The 16825-nt window shown below is 41.5% G+C and overlaps 1 protein-coding gene across 2 annotated transcripts in view; it reads right to left on the bottom strand.

Moving 5' to 3' along the window:
- Positions 1-15005, bottom strand: part of sfmbt1 (Scm like with four mbt domains 1) — a 28031-nt gene extending 13026 nt beyond the window's left edge. The window contains exons 1-11 of one of the 2 annotated variants that reach the window (XM_044348529.1): positions 14779-15005; positions 10499-10556; positions 10299-10393; positions 9229-9472; positions 8023-8111; positions 6337-6589; positions 5026-5123; positions 4750-4851; positions 4264-4423; positions 4014-4096; positions 2477-2603 (exon numbers count right to left, since the gene is read on the bottom strand). In XM_044348529.1, the coding sequence (XP_044204464.1) occupies positions 2477-2603; positions 4014-4096; positions 4264-4423; positions 4750-4851; positions 5026-5123; positions 6337-6589; positions 8023-8111; positions 9229-9472; positions 10299-10393; positions 10499-10523 (1276 nt within the window). In that variant the 5' untranslated portion in view covers positions 10524-10556; positions 14779-15005. The remainder of the gene's footprint in view (positions 1-2476; positions 2604-4013; positions 4097-4263; positions 4424-4749; positions 4852-5025; positions 5124-6336; positions 6590-8022; positions 8112-9228; positions 9473-10298; positions 10394-10498; positions 10557-14778) is intronic. The other variant, XM_044348527.1, reaches the window with a different exon arrangement.
- Positions 15006-16825: the final 1820 nt, after the last annotated feature.

The raw sequence follows: 16825 nt of genomic DNA, 5'->3' as shown, positions 1-16825 counted from the left end.
TGTACTTGTCTTGTTAGATCTTAGTGCTGCATTTAACACCGCTGACCATCTTATTACAGAGACTGGAACATTTAATTGACATTAAAGGAACTGCATTAAGCTGGTTTAAATCCTATTTATCAAATCTACTTCAGTTTGTACATGTTAACGATGAATCCTCCATGCAAGCAAAACTTAGACATGGAGTTCCACAAGGTTCTGTGCTTGGACCAAGACTATTCACCTTATATATGCTTTCTTTAGGTAATATTATTAGGAAACACCATAAATTTTCATCAAGCAGATGATACCCAATATTTATCAAAAAAGCCAGATGAAACCACTCAATTAACTAAACTTCAAGCATGCCTTAAGGACCTGGATGACCTGCAATTTTCTGCTACTAAACTCAGACAAAACTGAAGTTTTTGTGCTTGGCCCTAGACACATTAGAAACATGTTTTCTAATGATATAGCTATTCTAGATTGCATTACCCTGGCCTCCAGCACCACTGTAAGGAATCTGGGAGTTATCTTTGATAAGGATATGTCCTTCAACTCCCACATAAAACAAATTTCAAGGACAGCCTTTTTTCACCTACTTAACATTGCAAAAATCTGTCTCAAAAAACTAGTCCACGCATTTGTTACTTCTGGGCTGGATTATTGCAATTCCTTATTATCAGGCTGTCCTAACAAGTCTCTAAAGATTCTCCAGCTGGTCCAGAATGCTGCTGCACGTGTACTGACAAAAACCAGAAAAAGAGATCATAATTCTCTCATTTTAGCTTCTCTGTACTGGCTACCTGTAAAATCCAGTCCTGTGCTGCTGTGGTCCTGCTTGACGCCCGTGCCTGCTATTATTATCATTATTATTATTATTAGTCATATTTCTATTATTATTATTGTTGTTTTTGTGCTTCTCTGCGTGTCTTTCTCCCCCTCCTTCTATCTCTCTCAACCAAAACAGTCAAGGCAATTGGCCCCCACCTAGAGCCCAATTCTGTTCAAGGTTTCTCCCGTTAAAGGTGAGATTTTCCTTGCCGCTGTCAACAAGTGCTTGCTCATGTGAAAAGTGCCTTGAGATAACTTGTGATAACTGTTGTGATTTTGCGCTATAAAAATAAAGTTGACTTGACTCGACTTGACCTAATATCACACATAAACACAACACACATTTGTATACCGTAGCCATATTAATGCACCTTAGTGGCCCAGGAAACCTATTTTCTTAATGAGATGGGAACCTACATGAACACAATATTAGCTACTAAACCTAGAGCCATACTTGTTATTTCACATGACAGATTACCTTGTACGCTTCTCATAGGTTAAGGAGAGACAACAAATCAAAATTTAACAAGATAGAAATCTGAATCTGATGACAATTATTTGGTTGTTTTCCTGTGTTCCACAGTCAATCGAATCTGCTTTGAACCACTAACTTCAACAGAATCCCCTCCTTAAGTTTTTGAGTGCTTCACTCTTATTAACTTATAATTAGGGATTTTTTGCAAACTTTAACTTTGGTTGCTGTGAAAGAAAATTGAATAGTATGTTATCATTTTATAAATCTTTTGTATATATGTTACAAATGTTTTCAAACTAAGGAGTCAATGTTTGTTATCAACTGAATGTGATGTAATGTCATTGTCATTTTGGGGATACATGTTGGTGAAGAAATCCTACTCCTAGGCTAGTTGAACTCTTGAACCTGTTTCTATCTGAGGGTTTCTTGCTGACCTCTGGGGTTAGCTAGAGATATCTTTGTCTTAAGCCTACTGTTTTAGAGACCATACTTGTTTGTAAGAAGGTGTAACAGTTTGTGGAAGTGTCCATTTAGGGACCAGACTGTTTTTAGCTTTGCTTCTGGAGAGGTATAAAGCTGTCTAGTTTGAGTTCACAATCTTTAGAGAAAGGGCTGGCTTTAGGGAAAGGGCCAGCTGAACAACATGCTTTCTCTCCAAAAATACAAGATGATTGTATTTTTGTTTGTGTTTGGACATTTGTATAATTGTTACTGATGATATGATGGATTGTAAAGTGTTTACAACTGCTTCAACAAGTAACAATGTTTAATGCTTTCTTTATGTCTCCATGTGCCTCTTTCTTGAGAGAAAATTTCCACAACATTGCTTATTCAGTTAAACATATTTAATATAATAGAGAAATAGTTTAATACTTATGTACATTAAGATGTTGTGTCTGAAGTGTGTCATGCTCATTTCTGCCTTTCTAAGTTTAATCTCCAAAGCAGTGATTATGTGTATGATATGCTATAATATATTTATCTAATATTCCTGTCTTCTCCATAGAAGAGAGAAAATCATCTGCTCCGCTAGAGAGCACGGAGGCTCAGGTTAGATCCACATACAGTAGGTTCATGCTCTACATGTCACTGCTGCAAATGTGCTGAGTGGCCTCACCTAAGTTACACGTTGATTTCTATCTACTTTCATCCTCTAAGGTAAACACATTCTCTAGTACCCAATCTCACCTTCCAGGCTGAGCCAAATGTATTGCCCTTTGACCCTGGTGACAGTGGCCACGTGAATGTTTTCAGGTGACAGTGGGTTGACAGCCTCCAGTTTCATGGCCTCTTTGAAGCTGTGGTCACACTGCTCCTGGCAGGTAAACAGAGTGAGAGAGAAGAAAACTCACTTGAGAGCTATTTCACAATGGAGGATGGTTGTGTTTGGTGATTTTTTTTTGTCCATTGTGATAACACCACATATTCTGTCTCTGGTAAAAGGAAGAAAAGTCACAGTGGACCACCTGTTTACAACCCATCACTTTGTAGAAACATGGTCTTGTCACTGACATTTGATTATGCGGTCTGTCAAATGTGTGAAATCTCACTTCCTACATTTTGTCATTTATGACAGGCAGATGTTACGCCTTGATTCCACCGGGCACTGCTGTGTCACTTTCCGGCTGTGATGTGGTTTTGTTCCATCCTCCGCATGGTGTTTCAGAAGCGGAGCATTTTGCTCCGGCAGTGCCAAAGAGAAGAGAGCTTCCCCTCTACCTGGAGAGGAAGCCAGGGACCAGTACAGTCACGGCAGCAGTGGTGTCATATTAAATCTTGTGATTTTCCACTTCCAAGATGAACCTCTCGTTGTCCATGACAAATATCCTCTGACCGGTTGACTCCTGGCCTGGTGCCACCAGTTATAACGTAATGTTGATGTAGTGATGTGATATATGATCGGGAGTCTGCATAGGGTGATTTATTTTGAAAATTGACCGGATGCTCTATGCAGTTCCTGTGTCTGACTTCCTGCCCGGCTTGATCTGCTCCATGAAGCTTGACATGGCTTCCATAAAAAATAGACTAGGCGCATCTTCGTAGCAGAGTGGAGCGAGGAGCCGCTTCTGGGATGCTTCTGAAATGCGCTGCAGCGCGTCTGGTGAGATCACAAGCATTGACTTGAGTGGCTGCAATCAGCCCCAGTGGTTGCGTCGGAGCCGGAACACAATGCAGGAGTGCCCGGTGGAATCAAGCCGTTATGGTAAAAACAATTCTTACTGCACTGGATAGCAAAATATAAAACATAATTAATCCAAAGTATAAAGCTACAAGGTTGCAAATGAAAAACAGCTGTGTAGAGAAACTCGAGTATTTTGTTACAACAGCGTTTCCCAACACAAGGCTGATCAGTGCTGTGCTCTATCTGCACCAAACCCATATATGTGTCAAGCTGTTTACACAAGAGGTGGCCATGAGACAGGTATCGCACTTTATAGGCTGATACAATTGTTTTGGAGGAAAATTGTCTCAAAATGTTCTTACAATGTGAAATATCTGCTCCTAGACTGCTTATTACATTAAATCACATACAAGCTGGACTTGTATACAATGACCAGTGGAGAACACTGTCTCACACTAAACAACTCATGTTACAAGTGTGGGTCCAGCCAGGATCGTGTGGTGTGTTTCTTCACGGGTCACTGGACACGAGAAAGCCCTTTTACACTGAAGCCTGAGCGGCATGAGCTTGTTGTAAAAAGAAGTCAAACGGTGGTTGACTTACAGTCGGGAAGCAATGCTGAGGAGCTGCCTCTGCCTCGCACTGTTTCAGGTAATCTGCCCAGTCAAAGTCTGGACCCTGGTATCCTGCTCATGATAAAATAAATACACAGGAAAAAAGAGGGAATGTAAAAAAGAGGGGAGCAAGGGCAGGTAAGGGAAGAAGTAAAAAGAGAGAAAAGACAGGATGAGTTATCTAATCACATCATTCCTAAATTTAAGTGGTTATAAAAGACACACGTGACAGAGCAAACCTGGTGGGGGGCTGAGAGGGAGCCCGTTCTTAAGACTCCACTGAGCAGGAAAGATCCCCGGACTGTCTCTGTGGCACAGGAAGGAACACCCAGCACCTTCTGACTCCTCAATACCACAAAGGTCATCCATTGTCACCAGGAAGTACTGCTCGTTGAACACCTGAGGTGGAGAGAAGGTCATTTTGGGGCATTTGCAGACACTCACAGCTATAAAGTCATCTCTCTTTTAAACATCTGTTTTGTTTCTCTGAGTCCCTCTAAAGATTGTCAAGCTGAGCGTTAAGACAAGGAGATCTGCAGGGCTGTGTGGCTAATTAGAAGAACTTTCAAATATGTTCAAACCCAGGGGGTGATAATTTTCTAGCTATGGCCTTGACTAAGACAGTTTGGTAATGAAGACAGAAAAATAACTAAGGAAGGTAAACAGCAAACAGGAGAAAAACCTAGCAGCGTAGGAGAAACAGATTTGATAAGAAAGTCTGTTACCTTGGTGACAGTGGCAGGCCTGATGGAAATAGGAGCAGCAGGGTCAACAGCCTCCAGTTTCATCCCTTCCTTGAAAGAATGAGCAGCAATGGCTGGCTGATCCTGAGACAACACATACATACATATGCATCTTCAACAACTCTTGTAAGTGTTTCAGTTTCGTTTTACAAAAGAATGTCACAACTCTTTGCTTAATACACACTTATCAAATCTTAACTAAGTGATAAGAAAAAAGTTCCGGTCAGGAAGCACAAACAAGAGCACTGTTGGCAGTACCTTACTGAACTCTGCAGTCAGAGCTTCATCCTGAGGCAGGTCGCTGATCCTCTGTGTCACCTCCCGCCACTCCTCCTCTGTCCGCAGGGCCAACAGATCTGAAACAAATACACACGCATATGAGCTGCTGAAGAGCAAAACCTGCTGACTGAGTATATTTGTATAATTAAATTTTCAAAGGGATGCTAAAGTTAAAATATATGTGATTAAACTTTACTCTACACAACATTTAATTGAACTACACCCTACAGTATATGGCAGGATTTGGCAAAACACAGTCTGCATGTCAGCTTGTTGTTCTATCTTACCCTCCTGAAAAATTAAAAAAATTAAAAAAAATCCTCACAATTAATTAAACTACCCCCCCCCCCCCCCCCCCAAAAAAAAAAATCAATGTTGTCCTCTACAATTTTGCAACTATGGAACACAAACTTCATATCACAGGGCTCTCAGTTAAAGACTGCCTTTCAAACAAGATGTTGTGCAGAATTAATACGGCTGAACCTATAAGAAATCCATTATATCTTCCCCATTCTTTAATTAAATGATAAATACAAGTCATATTAAAAGGCTATGTTTAATTCTAACACAATTATTTTTTTTCTCCAAATCAGTTTTATGCACCTTTACTGCTGCTGCTCACCACATTCTGTTATTAACTTGCACAGAGTATCCAGGTCCAAAAAAAACACAATTATAGCAAAAGTCTGGCATTTAATATCAATAGGGCTTTAGCTGTACTGGTACCAGAGGGTAGATCGGCTGTGTCAGGAGAGAAATATAGCCTATGGTGCTTCTTACATCTTGCATATTAACAAACTTGTTCACTTGAAGAGCACTTGCACATCCATGGCCTTGAAAACAATGCTCCGTCTTATCCTGCATGGAAAATCAATTCCAAGGTCTAGTGGGATAACATCCCATTTAGCACATTAGTCTCTTATATTTTATTACTATGCATTTGTCAAAGTACATTGTAAAATCTTAATACAACTCACATAATGTGACAAATAAAGAAAAAGCACATACCTGATTGAGTAAGTAGTAATAAACATTGGATAATATGAATTATAATTAGTAAAAATTAGATTCAGTGATTCAATATGAAAGACACAGTGTAAAAGGTAATAATAGGGTCGTTGTAAATGATTGGACCTGCATCTAGTCCATGATTGCTTTCTTCACAAGTCCTTTCATCAGAAACTAGTATTCATTCCTGCTTTGGCAGTAAACCCTGAGATCTAGAAATCCTTTTTCCTTTCTTCCTTTTGTTTCTAAATATAAGACCTGAACCGTGTCAGTGCCACTGACCTGAGGGAGGCCTGAGGGTGCAGCCGTGCTCTTTAGCCCAGCCGGGTGGGTGGAGGCGTGGGTGGAGGTAAAAGAGCCAGAGGGCTGCGGGTGTGTCTGGGAGGCCCTCGGTGCCTACCAGGCGCAGTTTCAGCCTCCCTCCGACGTTCTCCTCCACCTCAGCGGCCCAGGCCAGCCCCGGATCAACACTGTCCTGCAGCTCCACATAGCAGCCTGCACACAGGAGCTCCACTGGGTCTCTACCACGCTGGGGCTAGGAGGGAGTGAGGAGTGGTAAATGAGAGGCTGATAGTGCACATGTACACAAACACAAATGAACACATGCCTAGGCAAGGTGAAGAATTTGTACTGGGAGAGAAATGCGCTGCATGACTAAGTGGCAGAACTGAAGCACAGTCACTGAAAGCTAACTAATGGCTCTAAGGAATTTCACAGGCTGTTCCTACAGCGAATTTGCTTTCAACAGCACAACCTCAGAGCCATAAACAAAAGCTCACAGCCTTGTATTTTGTGGACTTGCGGCTTCATGCAAGATAAGCATGCAAGACATCTTAATAGATATAAAATCTTATTTAATCATAGTTCACATTTATTGCAACGGACATTTTAAGTGTTACATTTTTGAACTGTCCTTTTTTTACATTTCAACATGGGCATAACAAACTAATTAAGTGCTTAGAGATTTAAATCTGCACTACAAGGACAATAAAACAAGTAGAAAACGAAGGTAGAGTATGACTGCTGTACATGTGTGTGTGTGCCAAGACTGCACAGTTACTGTTCACAATTCTGATCACCTGAGGGTGAAAACTGTCAACTTGGTGTTTTTCTTATGTCTGTTGTATTTACTGAACTTGTCTCATCACTTAAACAATGATGCGAAAATCTGACTTTACTGTGACATGCTCAACAGTTTTATTTATTGCACTCTGTGTTTTAAAGGTTGACAAATCAATCAAATCAGTACTGATACAGGAGATTGCTCTTGGCACAGACAAAGAGAAAAGACTGCTACCGTTTTGTTTTAAAACGCATAACTTTTACTAAATTTATGTCCAGTGTCCACATTACTGCGGCGTTTTCAAACTCCTAAAATGGAGACTTTTGAAAACGCTGCTGACCCTGTTTTAGTTTGAAAACTCCGGGATTGCATTTTAGTCTGGACGGGCAAAATGGAGACTTCTGAAAACAATGACGCAGACACCCATGTTCGCTTTCTGATTTGGTCCTATCAGTCACGAGGGGTCCTTCCCTGATTCGTCACGCCCCTGTCACGTGATCCTTTTCCAAAAGAAAACAAAAGACATCGGCCTTGACTACCAGTGGTTAATTCAACATGGATAATGAATTACAGGCGCTGCTGTCGTCAGTCCAAGCAAAGAAATCTCTATTTTTTGCCATTTACCATGCTGTTCTTCCTCTGTAGTATTTTCTGCAACTAAGCAACCAACTGCAAAGTAAACAATCTGCCTTCTGTTTACACTGGCACGCACGTGCCCAGTTTACGTGATGGTCATGTGATATGCGTTTTCAGGCATATTAGTATGGACAGAGATTATTTCTCAAACAGTGCTAAAACGCTAGTGTGGACAGAGATTGTTTTCGTTTTAAAATGCTGTTTTAAAACGTAAACATATTAGTGTGTATGTGTCTACGAAGGACAGCTGCTCTGGTCCCCTGCCTTACCAACTCTAGCAGACTGGCAGGCGCGCTGCACTCCTCAGCCAGGGCCTTTTCCAGCAGAGCCTCCCAGTCCTGGTGCTTCTCACGCACACCTGAGGTGGATCATACACACAAAATGCACAGTTTATTAACCAACCTACCAGGTGGGCTTAGGTTCCTGCCCAACCCACATCTGCTTTTAATTAAGAAAATCTACCAGAGTTCATTGAACATAATAGAATATGCAACTTGCATCTGGTTTATCAAATTGTCTCATGTAGCTACAACATTTTGAACAGGCAAATCTAGTATTTCCGCTGCTCTATTATTCAATTTAATAACACTTAATTGTTTTAAATGGATAGTTCGGATTAATTAAGTTATCCATAGTCGGTGTATTACCTGCAGTAGATTACACTGCAGCAGCACTTTCTGACCCAAACAGCTGATCTGCGGCAAGTTCTATGGTTGAGAAAATGTAAAGCCAAAGGAAAGGGCTGTCTGACAGCAAGGTAAAGAAGTGAAAATATTCTAAACATAGTGTACATTTAAACTGATATTGTTTTTTTTAGGTGGCTAAAATATGTTATGCTGCTGTCCCCGTCCACAGCAGTGCATTGCTTAGCTTCCATGCCACTACTCCTGTCTGCTTCTCCAAATTGGGGGGATGCCGACCCAAATCTACTGCAGGTAATACACTGACTATGGAAAACTATCTCATACAACCCCACTTCAAAAAAGGCGAATTATCCCTTTAACAAGTTAACAAAGCCGGGTGTCAAGTGCGAATTAGGTGGCATTAATTAAAAATGACCAAAATCACTGCTTCAGTGCGTAGCATCAAAAACCGTGAAGCTCTTGTCCGCTTTGCACTTTCTAGACAGAACGATGTTTCATGAAACTAGAACATCAGAAGGGAAACACAAGCATTTCACCTCTGGGCAACTGTGGCACCAGTGTATCAGGAGAACAGAAATATTCATTACTCCTTGCTGTGCTGAACGAAAGTGTGATTACAAAGTTGAGTTCCACCATGAAACAGCTCTTTGACAAGATGTGCAGAGAATTAAACTATAGAAAAACTGTGTACTTGCTCCACTGCAGAGCCTGTACATGAACACTCACAGAAGAAGTACTTAAACTTTACTTTTCTTGTCCATAGGTGGATTACAACTTTAATTACACTTCTCACAACTAAAAAACACCATGCAAACTCCAGCCATAACTCACCCTCAGGGGCTCTCATGGTCTTGCCATGTTGGCGGCTCCAGCCCAGAGGGTGGAGGTCCGCTGTCATGATGTCACACCAGAAGTCAGCGCTCCGGTTATCCTGGTATCCCTCGTAGCGTAGCAGCAGCAGCTGGCCACATGTGGTGATGATGCTGGCCACCCAGTAAGGACTGTCAGCCTCCGAGCGCACACACACCTCCAGCTTCATGCCTGGAGTCAGTCCGGTCTGCAGGCCCTGGTCCACCTGAGACAAGGAGAGAAGGATACGTGGAATCATTAACTTGATTTGCACATGCGCAGTTTAAAAAAAAAAACAAACATTTTATTTATACTATGCAGCTGGATACACAGGCAGGTTTTACATTGTGTCCAGATATAATTCAAGTGTTTTCTCAGAACACAAAGAAAAGACGAGAGGTGAAAAAGGACAAACGTTTGATAAATGACACAAGTTTACAGATTCATGAATGAATACAAAATAACAGATATAAAATTTAACGCCACGGATTATACGGATATAAGACTGATAAGACTAGCGTGTTAAAAGTACACCAGACTTGCACCGTTTTCAATTTCTGATTGATTGGTTGGACAAAACAAGACATCTGAAGGTGTCACCTAGAAAACTGATGATTGATCAGTTAACCAAGAATATAATCTGCAAATCAATCAATCATAAAATAGATCCTTGGACTGCAGCTCAACATTAATCTGGTTGAACATAACGGCTAGACTAGCAGGTAAGAATATGAATGTGCTGATATTTATAGATGTTGAGTTGTAAGTAGTGACCTCTGTGTTTATACTGTTGATTCCTTAACGACTGGATGTTGTTTCTTAGTAGACTTAGTTTCTTAGTAACCAGTTTCCATATTACTAAGGGCTTTAGTCACTAACACATTCCAGATGTTTCAGTGGTGCGTTCAGATTTAACAGATAGTTTGGAACTAACTAATGGTTATTAGAGAGTTTAGTAAGCACTTTACACAGAACCTTAGCTATTGATTATGAATAGCTGGTACAAGCTAATACAAATATGTGCATTTGCTTTGAAGGTAGTCAGAACCCACATGTTTGAAGGCGTGATGGGGCACAGACATGGTTCCAGTCTCCTCCAGGTAGTCATCCCAGTTGAAGTCAGACACATCCTGAGCAGAGTCTCCATCTGGAACACACACACACACACACAAAACACATTTCTCTTTTCCAACCTGCTTTCCAACATTTTATCTTACTCATTTCACGCAGCTGTTCACAGAATCGTTCTTACCAGACTCCAGTGACTCCTGACTCATGCTGGTGCCCCCTCAAGGTCAAGACTAGGAGCTCTGAGGAGGAACAGAGGACGAGAGTTATTATCCGGCGAGAGTAAACGAGTCAGCGGCGGTCCAAAATTTTGGCAACAGAAAAAAATACAGTTTGAGGCAGGGAGACACAGAACTGTGGCATTGAACCAACCCTCCTCACAGCCTGTGCTTAATCAAACCACTATCTGTTGAACTCTTACTTACTCTCATACTCTTAAATAGTATAGTATAAATAACATATGATATTAATTAATATGCCAGCAACCGTGACACTAACTAGCAGGAGAAACAACCTGCCACATCAGGTCAAGCTGCAGACTCAAGACAAGATTCAACAGCCTTAATATGCAAACCCTGCTCCAAAGCCAAAATTAAATGGATTGGCATTTGATTGAATTTTTTCAGTTATTTTAAAATCAAGGTCTGCTGGGTTTTCATAATGGAGCTGTCAAGATACCAAGTCTTTGCTTAAGTTGCTACATCAATATTCAAGTGCTTCTATCTGTTCCTGGACTCAGTCACTACAAAACAGGAGAAGCAGTGAATAAAATCACAGATTACATGCTGCATATTTGCCCTTCATTAGGGCGGCACAGGCTACCACCAAAGTAACACACCAGATGGTATGCGATCAGGAAATATATAAAACTATGCTAATCCCATCCAGCTTCACCTCTGCTTGTGTGCACTCATTCTGGGCTCATCTTTTTAAAAACCGTAATCTTATGCCTTCTACTACTCAGGAGTCACTGGAAGTGAAGTTTCAAACAGTGCCTTGTCATGAATGTGGACACACAAATCAAACTCTGACACATCAAACTGACCCATGGCATTGTGAGATGAAATAAGTTAATGCAACAAGAGAGAGATGGCATGAATGAGAAAGAAGGGAGCGCTGGGCGTGACAACAGCGGAGAGCGAGGTGTATGTGTGGGACGCTGAGGAAAGCTGCTCTGTCACGGCAGCTCCATTCAGCCGGCCTGTCAGGCCCGTCTTTGTCATGTCTGACGTCTCTATTAAAGCATCAGAAACCACCCCCTCCCGGCCACCGGACTGCCACTGCGACCCCCGTGCTCCGCCAGGAGCAGCGCTGCCTTTCACCCGCGACCCTGCCCCAGACTCCTTCTGTCTTTCTCCCCCTCCCTCCAGCACATACATACACACCAGAGGGCCTCATTGTCCCTGGGGGTCACACTCCTGACATAAGAGTGGAAAAAAAGAGCACTAAGACAGATGTAGAAAAGTTGAGAAGCTGTTTTCGAACATCTGATGCTGAGCTTTTTACATATTAGCTCATTTATGATGAGCGCTGTGGGATTTAAAGTTGATTTGACTTGTCATATTTCTAGCTACAAACTTCTTCAGCACATTTTTCACTTCTTTTTCTCTATTTGTGAATGTTTTCGATGCAACTTGCAAAGAAAATACAACTGAATCAGACATTTTGAAATCCTTAAAATAATAAAATAGCATCCGTGTCTCTGTTGTAATACCTTTAAATTGTATATTGATTGTACCATTTATGACAGTTATCTTTTGAAATGTCTGAAGACAAGCTTTTAAGATTCACTCCGACTTATTCGACTGCACATGCTGTGGCTTTTTCTATAGCACTTGACTTTGTAGAGCAGCACAGCTTCAGCTTGTACATGCAGACCGGAAGAAAAGCAACTTCCCCTGTTTCATGAGCAGTTAATGGTCTGCGTGGACCACAGCAACCAGCAGTCTGCCTGAATCTCCCTACACCGCCCGAGTCTGTGACTGAACCTGAAAGAGAAAGGGCCAAATGTGCACACACCCACGCAAACACACACACACACACACACACACACACACACACACACACACACACACACACACACACACACACACACACAGAAAACCGATATCCACACTACATCCTCTTTACAAGCACTTACTGAATCATATTCTCATCAGCACTTAGAATGCGATTGAACATTTCTAAACAAGCTTTCCTGAACCTCCAAGGTTCTGGGCAGGAAATACAGTTTAACAAAACACGCACATGTTCACACATATTCACACACACACACACACACACAGCACAGTTTCTCCAGGAAATAAAATTACAGTCCACTATCAATGAAATGAAACTAGCAGCTGAAACATTATTTAATGGCAGCTCCTGATCACCATGAGATGACTTATATAATCAGTAATGTAGTGGAAAATAAGGTGGAAAATTAGTATAATTAGTATGTCCTCCTGTAAGTGTCCATACTCTTTTATATAAAAGAGTATGGATACCTATTTACAGAAGAGCACTTGTTTGCTTTTCTTTATATTTTTCACAGTTTTCATACCATGTGTTGTGAATTTGTGTTATCTTGATGAAGGAAAGACAGATGAAGAAAGCTAGATGTACTGGGGAAGAGTTGTGCAACGTGTGTTAATTTTGGTGAATCTGTGAAACAAAAAGCTTAAAGAGTTGATACACTCAAATTACAAAAACATTTTCTCACTTTCCCATAGCGCTGATGAGCCATGCAGGTAGTTCTGGTTTTAAGATGTCAGTGAAATTTCTGCATCCACCCAAAATACAATGGAAGTGATTAAATCATTGTTGTGGTGCTTGAAATTCAACAGCAACATGTCTTTCCAGAAAGCATGTTGTGTCCATAAGACTTTAAATAATCAACAGACCTCTCTGTCAACAGTTTTCATTGGAACTATTTCTTCGGTAGAAAGTAGTTCCAATGAAAACTGTTAATAGTGAAGTCTGTGGTTTATCTTGAAAACAGGTGTGTGGTTTTTTTTCTAGAAATAGTCATATTCACTGAATATTTCAAATTAAGTGTTTTTGGTCCTGTGAGCACCACAAATTAAATTCCATCCACCTCAACTGAGTTAGGGTGGTGGCAGAAATCTTACTGATGACTCAACCCTGAGCATGTAAAGTCAAAACTATCAGGCTGAATAGATACCACCACTGGAGGTGAGAAAATGTGGGGGTTTTTTGTCATTAGGGTGAAATTACCCTTTAAAAGACAGCTAAATAAAGTTCATATATGGTTTATATTTCAATGCACTTCTAATAATAATATGTTTTGATAAAATTGAGAACATGAATTATTGTGCAGAGGTTGTTCCCATCAGCTTTCTAATATGACTTACACCTGTCAAGGCGTTGTGAATGAGTTTAAACACCCCAAATGGCATTAATATGGATCTTATGGTTGCCAACAAAGGGTTGCACTGAAGACCAACTGCTCAGTGCACGATCATTCACCAGCTCTGCCAAACTGACCTCTATTCTGTCCAGTAACTGGAGAGCAAACAGAGTAATAAGATGGAAAAATACAAAGTTCACCCACACAGCGTGCATAAATAAAAATGCTATTTCATCCAGTTGCTCCTTTCAGTTGCACTAAAGCTGGCTGCTCGGTGCCGTTGTAGCGGCACGTCAACGGCAGCAGCGCTGCCAGCAGCGGATCATTCAAGTTGCACAATAGGGAAGTTATAAGATCCAGAAGACAAATAGGTTGCAATAAGTCCACTCGGAAAATTACAACAAAAATCACAACCTCCTGAGCATCACCTTGTTTATCAGCCCTTAAAAGCAGACGCGAAAAACATTTATAAACGGCGGAGTTTGTTTAGGTGAGAGCCACAGAAACACTAATCGGCTGAGGTCGTGCAACCTTTATTATGTAAGACCTCGACAGTATAAATATACTGAGTTATTCAAGGGCAAATCACTGGAAATTTCCATACAATCCTTGAACTGTAACTAGCTTAAGATTGCACCGCTTTGCACAGACTAACCGCAGCATTCAGAAACAGAGATGGGCCATTAACGCAGTGGCTTTGCAGAGAGACAGAGAGGGAGAGAGAGAGAGAGGGAGAGAGAGAGAGAGAGACTACAGCGCCGACGGTCTTAACTTTCACACTGAGGACAACATGACAAAGAGCGATTCAGAAAATGATCTCATTGCTGTCTAATAAATAAACACGCGGTACCAAATGCGTAACGGCCGTGCGGGGACTCACTGGACACATGGTAAAACCGCCTGTGTCCGCGTCAAGTTACTGAACGTCACGGCTTGAGCAATAAGAGCAGGCTGACGAGCAATAAGGGCGCTTACACTCGACCGAACCCGACTCATCTTTTTGAGAGACGGGAAAAAAGACGAATGCGCCACCACAAAACAAAACACCGCTAGGAATCTGTAACAAACAGCACAGAGCATGTGAATATTTAGTCGCAAAATTCGTCTCTTACCGCTAAGTAGTTTTTCCAAGTCGGTTTTTAGATGCCGATCCTCTCCGCCTGCTCGCTCGCAGCAGTGTTAAGCGCGCAGGAGTGAAAACCCGGGACCCCGGTTGAGCGTTTCAGTATAAAACGGCCACACGTTACAGCCGTCGTCTAAGCAACAGCGAGGCTTTTTCTGTTGAGGGTAAAATCGCGAAACGTCCGGTGTGGCTCGAGCAGCTTCTCGTCAGCTTGACGCAGCTCTCGTTCACGACCTCCTTCCAATATGGCACAAGCGGCCACTGCGCATGTTCTGCCGCCTATATGCCTCTGAGCCCGGCTACATCACACACCGACTTCCATCTTCACACACACAATAAAATATCAAGACCAACATCTACAACACGCACAAAAGAAAAGGAAAAAGCGGAATGTTTTCCGTTCATTCTTATAAACAGGGAGGCTTCTCATGATCAGTCGTTAAAAGGATTTTATCCCCAGCGGAATCAACACTTAGTTCATGGTTGAGCTGGAATTAATTGCACATATAATCGACCCACTTTCGATAAGTGGAGTATTTTTTTAATTTTTTATTTTTTTGCCATGAAAAAGCTGTTCGTTCTGTAATGAATTAGCATACTAATTGTGTTATTGAAGATGACCTCGAGTTGCCTAATTTCCATTTACTGTACTGTTTGTTAAGTAAATAAAATAGCCCCACAATGCACCATAAAAGGCTGAATGGGTCATTACTTTTTTAAATAAATCACATAACGCCCAATCCTAATGACTGGATAAAATGTTATAAATGTCACTGCTGGTACTTCTGCTGCACAAGGATCACAAGTCGGATTTTGGGGGGTGGGCTGGGGGGGAGAGGGCGGGAGAAACTGCTGGAAATATGCGCTGACACTGTGAATGTGATGCTCAAAGTCTATCTATGTTGCATTAGAAATGTGCTTTCTTTATTAAATAAGTGTATGTGTCGTTTTGGAAAGCGTTTCTAGGAGCCTATAAGCCGAATCCGTTCTCTGAAACAGGTTTTTGCCGCTCACTTGGACCATGTATGCTTCTGCCTCACATAATCCTCCACAATAGACCAACCCTTTGGATGCCTATTATAACAAAAGAAAAAAATATCCGCGTTTTGCATTCGTTGAGGTGGAAACAATACAATAAATGTGGGCTGCAGAAAAGCGATCGGAAGCTTGCCTGAACAGTCGAAACAATCGGAGAGCCATGCAGAAATCCAAAAAAAAAAAAGGGGGTGGGGGGTGGGGGGGTGGAGGGGGGCAGGCATTTACCCCCAAATTCATCCAGTCGTTTTATTAAAGTGTGCCGGTGCTCTTTCTTTGAAGCTCTCGCACAGAAGACTAGATAATTGTCATACAGAAATTAGGTTTAGTAAATGAACATACTACAATTAAAAAGCACTTCTTTCGCTTTTTGGATCATGATGTTTAATGTGGCAATTGTGTGGGGTAATTTTAATTTTTTAAAGGTCTACAACTTTAATACTGCATTGGGTTCAGGGCTGTTTGCATAAAGGCACATTCCTCATCAACTTGAAAAGATTTATTGCTCGGTGCAGGTGGCTGTTATTTGTGCCACGTGTGAGATGTGTTCCCTGTCCAGATCCTGCAGCAGCTAATGGGATACTGCTGGGGACAGAGGACGAGGACAGGTCATAAGCCGTGCGCACTGCAGGAATGTCTCCTCGCCTTTAGTCCCCTCGTTACACGGGGAGGTGCAATTGTAGCACCTGACCGCTAGATGGCGGTAAAGCCCGACAGGTCTTTCATACTAACAAAATCCCTGTGGTACCTGGAAATGTTTTGCTGACCTTTATACATATCTTCTTATATTCTGTGGTGATGTGCTGCAGAGGCAATGTCAAATAAAACACAATAGCAACATAAAATACAAAAATCACTGGAGCTGTGACCAGAGTGCCACAACCTTAAAAAACGACTGGAATGCAGTTAGTACAGGAATTCCTTTGGTATGAGTCTTTAACAATAGGATTTGTTTTTGCAGGAGCTTTTGCATATAAAGCTGCGTGACATACAAGTCTACA

The sequence above is a fragment of the Thunnus albacares genome, chromosome 4 (assembly GCF_914725855.1).
Source record: "Thunnus albacares chromosome 4, fThuAlb1.1, whole genome shotgun sequence".
Classification (NCBI taxonomy): domain Eukaryota; kingdom Metazoa; phylum Chordata; class Actinopteri; order Scombriformes; family Scombridae; genus Thunnus; species Thunnus albacares.
Note: the sequence above shows the minus strand (reverse complement) of the source record. Positions and strands in the feature narration are given on the sequence as shown.